Source organism: Podarcis cretensis (genome assembly GCF_951804945.1).
Source record: "Podarcis cretensis genome assembly, chromosome: 2".
NCBI classification, from domain to species: Eukaryota; Metazoa; Chordata; class Lepidosauria; order Squamata; family Lacertidae; genus Podarcis; species Podarcis cretensis.
In genome coordinates, this window is record NC_137171.1 from 16,028,249 (window position 1) to 16,040,995 (window position 12,747).

The 12,747-nt window shown below is 41.8% G+C and overlaps 1 protein-coding gene across 6 annotated transcripts; it reads right to left on the reverse strand.

Annotated features, from left to right (window-relative positions):
* On the reverse strand, positions 1-10,765 carry LOC307210490 (transmembrane protease serine 12-like; the record flags this gene model as incomplete). Of its 6 annotated transcripts, none has more annotated exons than XM_079966427.1 (7): positions 10,566-10,699; positions 7,705-7,906; positions 6,301-6,502; positions 4,302-4,377; positions 4,118-4,196; positions 2,224-2,366; positions 138-374 (listed from the first exon to the last, which is right to left on the reverse strand). In XM_079966427.1, the coding sequence occupies exons 2-7, from the start codon at positions 7,814-7,816 to the stop codon at positions 138-140; spliced, it is 849 nt and encodes a 282-aa protein (XP_079822553.1). In that variant the 5' UTR covers positions 7,817-7,906; positions 10,566-10,699. The 6 variants fall into 6 exon arrangements, with proteins under 6 accessions (XP_079822548.1, XP_079822549.1, XP_079822550.1 ...); XM_079966426.1 differs by adding an exon at positions 524-626 and having other exon boundaries at positions 273-374; positions 4,118-4,377; XM_079966422.1 differs by having other exon boundaries at positions 1-374; positions 4,118-4,377.
* Positions 10,766-12,747: the final 1,982 nt, after the last annotated feature.

Here is a 12,747-nt window from a genome sequence, read left to right on the forward strand (position 1 = left end):
TTTTAAATAACATCTGATATATACGTATATTTAATTTATAAGGGGGAATACGGTAAATTAGTTGATAAAAGTGAAGAATTTTGCTTCCAATTTTGCAATCCAAGTTCACTCTAGTACAATGGAGAGAGTTTGCCTCTTCATAGAATATAAAAGACTGTCCATGCAACAATCCAATAGATCAGAACCCATCGAATGCTCACATTGGTGGTCTTAGCAATTAAATGCGCATCTATCCAATTTTTGTAATTAACTGTACGAACATAGATTCCTGGATATTTTGGTCGGCCACAACCAAGCCCAAAACTGGTGACTCCTATCAGATAATACCTGCTAACATTTCGAAAATAACACATCAGAGGTCCACCGCTGTCTCCCTGGAACATGAAAAAATATGGTACTCTGAAGTTTTAGGAAACAGGATTGGGATCCAATCAATCTTGAGTTATGTCTCTCATGAACTATCAAAAGAAAACACGTTTTTCTAGAAACAGTACCTCCAGAAAGCCTGACTTGGGTATCTTACCTTGGTTTCCTTGCTGACACAATTTGATCATGGATGCTTTAGGAATTCCAGCAACAGTTTCAATAAGACAGTGTGGTGTAGTGATTAGTGTGTTGAGAAGGACCTGGGAAACCAGGGTTTAAATCTCAAATCAGTCATGAAGCTCATGAGGTGACCTTGAGTCATTTTCTCAGCGTAACCTATCTCACAGGGTTGTTGTGGGGAGAAAAGGAATAGGAGAATCATGTGCACCACCCCTTGGAGGAAAGATGAGAGATACATGTAATAATATATGGAAGTAATAAGCTGACCCTGAAAATCAACTCAAGACTCAAAAGGGCTATTTAATCTTAGCTATCAGAGCAAGACATGACACAGGTGGGGGGACAGCACCATCCTGCTTCCATGTTGTCTGTTTTGGATGGAAGCAAAGTGGTCCAATGTGTTCCGAATGGAAGGAAATGAACATCCTACCTTTTCTGCAAAGCTCCTGTACTTTTATCAATAACCCTCAACTTTGGTAATCAGAACACCAACAATCCTAACCCCCTTATATACCCAAATGATTGCTGCGTTCTGAAGGAGTGTCTCTTGCACATGCCACTTCATCAGGTGACCCATTCATATGATGTAGGAACCTACCCTTTGAATCTCGCTGCTATTGCAACGCAAACAAGCACTGTCTCTATCATCTTTTTAAGCTTTCTAAGTGGAGATTTTTATCGCAGTCTGGATCTGTTTTTATATATGTTCAAATATGCTTTTAAAGTTGAAGTTTTTCAATTGTTGACATTAAATAATTTTGGGATGTTTCATGGGAAGATATTCATAAAAGAAATGACATTACTGCATCATCATCACAGTGGTGCCTCGCAAGACGAAAAGAATCCGTTCCGCGAGTCTCTTCGTCTTGCGGTTTTTTCGTCTTGCGAAGCAACCCTATTAGCAGCTTAGCGGATTAGCACTATTAGCGGCTTAGCGGCTTAGAAAAAGGGAGAAAAAAGCGAAAAAAATCGCAAGACTCGCAAGACGTTTTCGTCTTGCCAAGCAAGCCGTTTTCGTCTTGTGAAGCAAGCCCATAGGGAAATTCGTCTTGCGAAGTGCCTCGAAAAACGGAAAACCCTTTCGTCTAGCGGGTTTTTCGTCTTGCGAGGCATTCGTCTTGCGGGGCACCACTGTATTTTAATATTAGTATTCACAACGTGATATGTTTTAAACCTCAACAAGGATGATGGCTTCTTTATATAATCCTTCGAATCCATATTAGGAAAGAACATTCCCCTTTTCCTCCAATTCCCCTCTGCTTTTGTATTTATTTTTCTTTCTTCAGTTGTGAATTTGCAGTCAGGAACTCATGTGCTGTGTTTTTGTACTGTGCCTCATGTATATTATGTGCTTTTAGAAAGAACTGATTGTGCTGATTTACAAGGTGAAGTTATGTCGCTGCTTGAATTTTATTGTGATGTTTCTCATGTCCCATTTTCTCACAGCAACTAATTTCCCTCCAAAATGTATTAACTACTTTGGTGCTAGTTTGACACAGCAGTGAGTAAGCCTGGACAAATAATTGTATGACAGCATGTTTTGGCAATATGTCTTAAAATAAAAATGATTCATTTCCCCCTCATTTACCAGCGACTTTGATATATTGCTTTGATATATTAGTCAAGCAACTACATGACAGAATGTTTTGACTACTTATTGTATATTCTCCATTTTACCTGGCAGCTATCAACACGTCCAGTCAGAGAGCCAGCACAAACCATGTTTTCTGTTAATCTCCCTGCATACGAGTCATATCTATTGCATAATCTCAGCGGAAAAACGTCTACCTGAGCTTCTTGTAATATTAATTTGCCAACACCTGAAAGGAAAGCACAAAAAACTGCTGGAAGAATGCATTTAACATTCTGAAACAAGGTTGTCAAGTATGCAACCTGGCTGGGTAACCGCTTAAGCTAGTCTAACTCTTAAACTTAATAACCCAGGTTTGTATTTCCCAAGTAGGTCTATGAAACCTACCTTCATTTTCAGAATAAGGCTCACAAATCCTTACTGAACTTGTAATGAATTCTGTTTGCTAGCCATCGCAGGCCCCAGGTATATATGGAGCTGTGTATGCTCAACATTGAGATTTGGGTGTCTGTGTTTTAATTACAGTATTTTGTTTTCTTCTTAATCTATGATTTCAGGTGTTATTGAACTTGTTTGTTATTGGTTCAAGGTTTGAGGTATTAATTAATTAAAACCAGCCCTTCAGTGTTCCCTATCCAGCAAGGTTGAATTGAAAGAAAGTGCATTAGGTTATCAGTACATAGGCGTCTGCCAGGTATGGTTAATACATTTAAATATAGCCCAGTGGCTTACCCAATTCGGTATGCCTGCATCAGCTATGAGTCATAACAAAAGATATATGCTTTGTAGACTAGATCAAATACCTTAAAAATTAAAGTATAGTTTTCTCAAGTGCACAAATCTCAGGCAAGTTTTGAAAAAGCAGAGAAGTGACTTTCTGAGTGCTTACTGTATTTCTGAAAAGTATGATAGAGACGAATACATGGCAGGTTCAAGGCACAAGTACATATACTGCCCTCATATGATAAGTGCAGAAAGCATGACAAATATTTTGTCTAAGCAACAGATCATATACAAAGAACCTTTGGCCAGCCAGATGATGAACTACAACTCCCATCCTCCCCTGCCCACTGGCCATCCTGGCTAGGGCCAATGGGAGTTGCAGTTCAGCAAAATCTGGAGGGTGTGTCTGCAGACCTTGCAGAATCCAGCTTTTCTTAGTGCAGAAATTTGATGCTCGCAGAGTAAATTTTTATTTTGTGTTTTCTGACCTTGGTTATAAGCTGTTAAATATTTTTATCTTGATTAATACAGTGGTACCTCGGGTTACATACGCTTCAGGTTACAGACTCCGCTAACCCAGAAATAGTACCTCGGGTTAAGAACTTTGCTTCAGGATGAGAACAGAAATTGTGCTCCGGCGGCGCGGCAGCAGCAGGAGGCCCCATTAGCTAAAGTGGTCTTCAGGTTAAGAACAGTTTCAGGTTAAGAACGGACCTCCGGAACGAATTAAGTACTTAACCCGAGGTACCACTGTATAGAGTTTAAAAACATAAACACAGCTAAAGAATTTATAGACCCAACAAATGACACTCCTTTTTCTGGATTAAAAGAGCAAATACTTCTGAAGAAATCTGCCCAGTTTGCTTATGGTTAGCTAGTCAATATTCTGCACACAAGATTAAAATTTTGCATCATTACTGCTGACAGAAAAACTGACTCAGGGTTAGGGCTGCTAATATTGATAACACTTCCTGAACACCTGTTTTACAGTTCAGTGCCCAGGAAAGGTGATGAGCAAGAAACATTTCACAATTACATTAAATATTTAAAAACTTTAATTGTACATTAAAATATATAAAGTAAGGGTACAAAAACCAAATTAATCATCACGACTATCAGAAATTCCTTGTGTACACTAACGGGCAAACCAAACCTAGGTTTACCTCTGTGTAATACACCATCAAATGGCAAAGAAGCTTTTTGAAATAACTAATTTTCACTCTTAACAATAGTTTAAAGGAAAAGTAGAAGATTTACCTTTCTCCTTTGTGTTTCCCCAGCCAGCTATGTAACATGGGTACATGTCAATAGTATCATTTTCAGGTATGCAGACGGGCTGAATATGATTATTATATTTTACATGTTTTATTAGCGTAAACAAGGCAATATCATTTTCATAGCTTTCTGAATCATAATCAGAATGGACCGTGATTGTACTGACCCGGCGCTTTCGAGTATAATAGTTGTGTGCATGAAGATGATGTACGGCGATGACAGCCCTCCAAAAGGCTGCGTTCCTAGGACAGAATAAAATCAAAAACTGATTCAGTAACTATTTTAGAATAGTCACTTCAAGCCTGGTGTAAAACTATCAAGCATGGAGCCAGAGTCAAATGGTGAGGGAATGACAAAGGTTTCTGCATTAATAGTAATATAACCAGTAAAAGCATATATGCATAAGAGGAATCCTGCTAGATCAAACCAAATCATGCCCTATAACAGCCAATCAGATGGTTGCCTGTAGGAAGCTCACAAGCAGAACCTACAGTTGCTGCTCAGCAATTGGTGCTCAGGTATAGTGCCTCTGCATCTGGAAGCGGCATGAGCCATGCTCAGTATGACTATTCACAATTGATAGACATATCCTCCATAAATTTGTCTCATGCACTTTTAAAGTCATCTAAACTGATGGGTCTCACATTGATCAAAGCAACCTTGAAACATGCCACAATAATTCCATTTACACACAACTCCCCAAAAATCTTATCATGATGGACTTATCAATAAGCACAGCAACTTTATAAGTTGTCTGCCTGTCTCTGCCTCTGGACTGGTCTTATGATAACAATTATCCCTTCTCCAGTGTGAATCTCCAGGTCACCGAGATCTGCAGGTGAGACCTTCCTAGCCAAACTGTCATCTGCTAAGGTCCATCTTGCTTTAAGTATGGGATTTTTTTCCTGTTGTGCCACTGACCCTATGGACTCAACACAGCTATGAAATAAGACAAGCACCAATAGAGATGTGCTCATGGGACTTGTTGAAAAATGGTTCTCTCAGATCATTTGTATTAGCTAGCTCTGTTTTTGTTTAGTTTTTTGGGCGCTGCTGTTATTTATTGCTTTAATGTACTGGTCTTAATAACTCTACTGTGAACCATAATGAAATTATCTAAATATAAGATAGTATATAAATAAAATAAAAAAGGAAGCTACAAGTTGGATTCAAGTAACTCGGAGCACTAGCGGAAGCCAGTGCAAAAATGTAAGTGTAAGGGAGCTCCTCCCAGTCTGGAAGCTCAGAAAAATCTCCAGAACAGCATGTGGGAAGAGGATATGGGATATTGCTCCTTCCGGCATGCAGAAATACTTGTACTAACAGAACAGTCAAATCTCTGTGATGTTGAAGTCTAACCTATATATTTAGAATTAAAGAAAATCTCCATCCCTGAAAACCAGAGTAAGAATAATGAGGATGACTCCCCACAGAGTTACAAATACTAAGGTTAGAAGCCGAAGAACTGCAAAAAATAACTCTACACCAAGATTTTGGGCATGTGTCAGCTACAAAAGAGTAGCTGATAACCCATGCTGCATGACAAGCATATTCTGAAGCTTGAGTGCAGTTGCATCAACACTTTGCAGAATCAGCATGTATGCCTACTGCCTAAGTAGGAAAAAAAACACCTGGGCATACCGTAATTTGGAAATGGGAGGACATTAGTGCCCTCCGTACTTGCGTGCCCTAAAATAGATTGCATTGTATTCCGTGCAATGAGTTTCTTGAAACATGAACTTATGCTCGAAACTTTAACCCTACTGTAATAAAGGAGAAGTGCACACAACTGAAATAATCTCATAATTCTTCCCCTGCTTCCATTTCCCTCTTCACCTTTCAGACCTGAGAGGCTTCTGATAAGTGCCAAGGGGAGCAGAGGGGAAGAGCACCAGGAGATGAAAAATCTACTTTGTCACACTGTTTTACCTACCAAACTATATAGTATTAAAAAAGGAAACATCCAGTCATTTACTTCTATGTTGTTGGGTGGGAAAAGATTTGGGGAGGATGAGAGGAGAAATGTATTCCTGAAGTCCCAGTGTCTCATTTCCTCTCCCACTCCTCCTTGAAATATGTCCCCACTCCCATGAATTCTGAATATTCACCAAGTGCTTTAAAAAAAAATCAGTACACCTTTCTCACACTTTAGAATAGATACGTGCCTATTTTTTTTAACGCAGTGTGCTGCTGTCAACACCGTGTTGTTTGTAATTAAACTTCCACCACACAGATGGAAATATCCTAGGCCAATGGTATAATGCTGAAGGCTAACTTGCCATGGCCAAGATCCAACCATGGCATCATGTCCACCTATAATCCGAGACTCTGTTTTTTTCTCATCCATAAGAGGCCTTGTTCCGCAGTCTAGAAATCAAAACACAGATATACTGATGAGATGCCATGAATGTAAATGTTCTGTTAATACACACCAATCCATCGACCAAAACAAACTTAAAAGTAGATCTAAAGGATCATTGTTATAAACCGACCAGTTTGCCATAGCGCTTCTGTCTCTGGACCAATGGGAGAGTTTATGCAAGACTGCAAACTTTTGAATCACTTACCCCTCTGACACACGTTGTGGATCACAATCTGGTTTTTGCCACAGAGTGGTTTTGACTCTGTGGTTGGAGGTGTTAGCACCTTTGTTATGCACCCACCCTCTGGACCTATTTTCTGCAGCTGGTCTTTATATATACCATTTAGAAATGCAAATAATTAAGTGGTATAATATAAATGTCTTAAATAAATAATAAAGATAGACACCATTTCTTGGTGAGTTAGGTCTAGCAGTGATGGTTCCCCCCTGTAAAGTTGAGGGGCAGGTTAAGAAATGTACAGATGATAAGGAATTCTTTAGGGCACTGGTTCCCAAACCTCTCACCCACAGACCACTTGAAAATTACTGAAGGTCTTAGTGGACCACTTACTTTTTCTGCCTGTTGTTGTAAATGTGATGCTATTTGCTAAATGCTGTATGATTTTTAACTGCACTTTCATTGCTTCTTTTCTCATATACTGTACTTCATTGTATTGATTGTATTACAATTTGTATTCCTTAGAACCCTTTCCAAGTGTCTTCTTCCCATTACTTCTGGTCCACTTCCTGCTCACCTTGTGGCCAGACTGGATCACTGGGTTCTAAGAATGATGAAGCAGTCTTTGCACCCATTGTTCACAGACAGTGCTCCTATCATTCATGGTCCATTGGCCACAGTCTGGGGTCCCCTGCTGTATGGGATTTTCTGACTGGCATGTCTGACACCCCTGTTGAGGTCCTGGTCTCAGTGAGGAATGGCAAGGAGTCTAGGGCCATCAGCGTGATTATCCTTAAATGCCCACTCTGACATTGTGGAGCCCACCAGAATTTTGACACATGCTTCAGATGATGAAGCACTATGAACAATGACTGGACTGTGTCGTAATTTTTTATGTTATTACCCAAAGGTCCTAGGTTGGAAATATACACAATCCAAACCAAAAGTTAAAAATTGAAATTGAAACACTCTAAAACAATATATGGAAATGAAACCATCAGCAACAATATAATTTCAAAGGTTCCATACCACTACTAAAGGAGAGACTGTTCCAAAGAAAAGCAGCCACTGCAGAGAAAGATGGTCCACAGACCCCTATTCCATAAGCCTCAGGGCTTCCCACGTAGATTTTAAAATTCATGCAGGTCAGTATGGGAGGAGGCACACTTTCAGATATTTGGAGCCCAGGGCATTCAGGTTAACTTTTAAATTTGTACAGCTTAAATTAGGCCTGGAAGACAATAGACAAGCAGTGCAATTGTTTCAGAATTTATGTTAGAGGATACCCTGGGGCATTCAGCTAGAACTCTGGCATCAGCATTCTGCACCAGTTGCAACTTCCAGACCATTTTCAAAGGCATGTAGGGCACATTACAATAGCCCTACTTGGAAATAACCAGACTATGAAAACCTGTGGCCAACCAGGGCTTCAACAGCAACACTAACCATGTGAGTCAGAAAATCCCACGAAGCATTCAGGAATCCTTTGGATTCCTTAAGTCTTCAGGGGTGGACCATCTTAACCCCCCACCCTTACAGGGGGATCTTGCTGCTACCAGTCCAAAGCACACCAAAAAAGTATTCATCCATGATAAACAGTTCACCACAAATCCACAATACCTTCTGTCGCAAAAATCAGATCTGGGGTATGCCCCACAACATGAGTTGAACCTTGATGTACTGAGAAACCCCATGGTTGTCATGGAGGTCATGAAATCCTCCGTGGGCCCAGTAAATGCAGCTTCAGCATGGACACTGAAGTCTTCCAATGCAACAGTGAAATGTTCTCCAACATGACCTCTGAGACCACCTCAGCTAAAAAGACTACTGGGCAGCGGGATGGGCAGTACATCAATAGTATCTTATTCTATCTCAAGGGCCCAAATCCAGGAACAAACCCTCTTCTCAGTTACAGAGCACACTGGCTTCCTGGTGAGGACAATGGAATTTTCATGGTCAGCAGCATCTCTCCCCTCCCGTCTGACCTGGCCTGGTTCTGAACCAAGTACCCTGGGGGACAAAGCTAGGATAAATATGGTCTGCTCAGCTAACCCACCTGGGTCTCAGTAATATATGTCACCTTGGGCACCCCCATGGAAAACAGATGACTTATTTGAACTGATCTGGCATCAATTAACATCACTACTAGAGCAAAGGGTTTGCCAACATGTTCACCCAAACTCTGAAGATTGGAGGTTAGTCCACAAAGGATGATGGTCTTACAGGCATCCCCAAACTCAGCCCTCCAGACGTTTTGGGACTACAATTCCCATCATCCCTGACCACTGGTCCTGTTAGCTAGGGATGATGGGAGTTATAGTCCCAAAACATCTGGAGGACCGAGTTTGGGGATGCCTGGTCTTAACCATAACTACTGCCCCTTCCAGATTTTCTAAAGAATCTTTAAATGCCATTATTATTATTATTATTATTATTATTTAAATTCTACCCTTCCTTCTGCCCCTCCATGCATCCATTGAAGTGATTTTTAGTCCGTGAAAGTTTCTGCCACAATAAAGGTGCTTTTTTTAAAAAGCTGCCACAAGATCCGTTGTCCTTGCTGCTGGAAGAGACTAACACAGCTACTCTCTGGGACATGGTTCACAAGAAGCCAATGTTTCATGCTTCAGTAGGGCTTACTCCAAGCTAACGTTGCAGAGGGATGAAGCCTAAAGAATGAATGTCACTCATGAGCTGCCAAATCTAGAGCACTATTTTAACTTGGAAGCAAATACTCCAGAGAGTAGTCACTGTGTCTATTAGGCAATAGCATCCTCCATGGAAGCACTTTAGGAAGGAGGGGACTTCAATTTCCAAGTAATAATAATTATTTATTATTTATACCCTGCTTTCCCAAATCTGATTTAACTACACACTGACCATTGAAGATTTATGCCCCCCAAAACAAATCAGCCTAGAAGGTTGCTGCCTCGTTTCAGGCAGACCTTCTACCACCCAGCCAACCTCTTTCTACTCTGCTGTGAAATCTATCTCAGGCTGACCCAGATTTCACAAGGTGTTGAACAGGATTTAAACACTCTGTTACACATACTGGGAAACAAGTTACCATAAATATCCTAGTTTTGATCTTTTTAATAATACAAAAACAAACAAAAACAAATCAACTTTCAGACCTAACAATCCACTCTGGAGTTCCTCACACAATAGTTCTGGCCTACTTATAATACAAAAATAAAAAAAACCAACTTGCAGACCTAACTAGCCACTCTGGCGTTCCTTACACAATAGTTTTGGCCTTTTTATGCTACAAAAACCGAAGCAGAAACCCAACTTGCAGACCTCACTAGCCACTCTGGAGTTCCTCACGCAATAAAGTTTACACGCAAGCACCTTCCTGTGTTTGGGGTGGGTAACATAATTTGAAATGCTTGAAGTACGTATACACATGTTATCCTTTCCAGTTGTTGTATCCCTTCCTTTTAATGAGATGGGAGCCCAAGATGTATTATTTTATGGTTTTTAAGATGATGATAAAATAATATAAAAACACTAATAATAATAATAATAATATAAAAACACCCCTCCGTTTCGAGCCGCCCAGCGACAGCTTGCTGGAAAGAGAACATTTGTTGGGGTTGGGGATAACAATCACATTTCTCCGGTTCCTGAGGCCGCGATGGGTCCTTCCACGGGGACCCCAATGCCGCCGCCAGATCCTCCTCACGGCGGATCCACAGGCCTCGCCCGCCCGCTCGATTTGGGAGCAAATCCCAGTCCTCTCAGGGACTTTCCGAGGAAATCCCCGCCCCTCCTTCCTTCGCTGCCTCCCACGCGCACGCGCACTTCCACCCCTGTCTTTTTTGGCGGCTCGAGCGCAGCGCGCGGAGAACGTGGAAAGGGCGGCCGGAGGGAGAGAAAGCCGGTCTCACCCTCCATGGACAAGAGAGACGTGACGTTTGTGGGCGTGTTGAGCAGCCCCAGGAGCGCCAGCAGAGAGGCCGTGGCTGCCCGGCGGAGCTTTTGCAGCATCGTCCGTCGGCGAAACAAAATGGCGGCCGGGCGCCCCCCCCCCGCTCTCTTGGCGGGAATAACGTTGCGGCGGCGGCGGCGGCGCGAGGGAGGGGAATGGAGCGAAGATGGCGCGGAGTTCCTTCGCTCGTTCTGACAGAACGTTTTGCTGCTTTCCCCCGCACAAACACCGAACACATACACACACGTCTCGCAGGGTTCTGGTTCTGGAGGGGAGATTATTAAAGGAGCCGAGGCGGTTCTCTCAAGAAAGAAGGCGGCTGGAGGGAACCGGATTACGGTTCCTCAAGAGGCTGACCCGAGACATACCTATTAATATAGTTACAGATAGGTAGCCGTGTTGGTCTGCCATAGTCAAAACAAAAATAAAAAAAATTCCTTCCAGTAGCACCTTAAAGACCAACTAAGTTAGTTCTTGGTATGAGCTTTCGTGTGCATGCAGGTATCTGAAGAAGTGTGCATGCACACGAAAGCTCATACCAAGAACTAACTTAGTTGGTCTTTAAGGTGCTACTGGAAGGATTTTTTTTTATTTTGTTTTGACTATTAATATAGGTTAAGGCCATAGAAGCAGTGCCAGATTTACGTATAAACAAAACATGCTATAGCTTAGGGCCCCACTCTTTTGGGGTCCCCTAAAAATTTAAAGGAAAAAAACCCTGGATGTACATTTCCAAAATATAAGATAAAAAACAAAAAAAATAAAACCTACATACAGTAACAGTGTTTTGTGTTGTGTAGGCTCCTGTGATGTATGTAATGGGCCCCGCCTGCTCCCTAAAGTATCACTGGTTTGCTCATTTCTATATATAGGGTGGCTACATTCTGCATGGACTGGTTGCATGGCAGCATGCAGCTGCAGACTGCAGTGCAGCACAGCTGAATGTATACTTAATTGTATTTCTGTTCAACAATTACTTTGATAAAATACGTATTTTGTTAAACCACAGAGCCTAGGACTTGCCGATCAGAAGGTCAGCGGTTCAAGGGTTGTTGAACAATTGTTAAAAATAAAGGATGCAAAAAGGGGAAGGTATGGGGAAGTCCGAGAAAAGAGGCTTATGGAAATAAGGTTAAGAAATTATGATTTTTTGTGTTTGTTTTCATGTTGTTTCTGTTGTGTTTGTTAAAAATTGGAAAATTAATAAAAATTTTATTAAAAAAAACAACAGAAGGTCAGCGGTTCAAATCCCTGCGACGCGGTAAGCTCCCATTGTTCGGTCCCAGCTCCTGCCAACCTAGCAGTTCGAAAGCACAAAGTACAAGTAGATAAATGGGTACCACTCCAGCGGGAAGGTAAACAGTGTTTCCGTTCACTGCTCTGGTTCGCCAGAAGCGGCTTGGTCATGCTGGCCACATGACCCGGAAGCTGTCTGCGGACAAACGCCAGCTCCCTCGGCCAACAAAGCGAGATGAGCAGCGCAACCCCAGAGTCGGTCATGACTGGACCTAATGGTCAGGGGTCCCTTTACCTTCACCTAGGTCCATAAATTACCACATAGCATATATTCAACACAAAAAAACAGCAACAATTTGTTGTTGACAAAGTACAGCTGGACATATAAAGGGCCTCATTGCCTTCAGTAGCTTAGGGCCTCATCAAAACTAAATCCAGCCCTCACAGGAGCCAACTCCTAGGGGCCAAGGGGTCCCCCCCCCAATTTTCCTAGGAGCATTTTGCAGCAGGGAATCTCATTAGCGCGATTAAAACTGCAGAGTGGAAGGAAAGGAGGAGCTGTTTCAGCCTGCCCACTTTCAGCCACTCTCTTAAGACCAGAGAAGAGACCCTCTTAAGAATATGCAGGGGTGGGGGTGGGCAGGAGAAGGACTAGACCAGGGGTCTGCAACCTTTAAGACAAAAAGAGCCACTTGGACCCGTTTCCGAAGAAAAAAAAACGGAGCCGCAAAACTCGTCATTATAAAAATAACTTTTTTGTCCCTTTTTTATTATTTCTTTGATTGACCCCTCAGAATTACTCCTCCTCATAGAAATAAACGTTAAATTAACAAGTTACCTTTTTTGTGTGTGTGTTCTTCACTCCCCTTCAAAACCGTGACCAGCGTACATGCCCCCTTTCAATG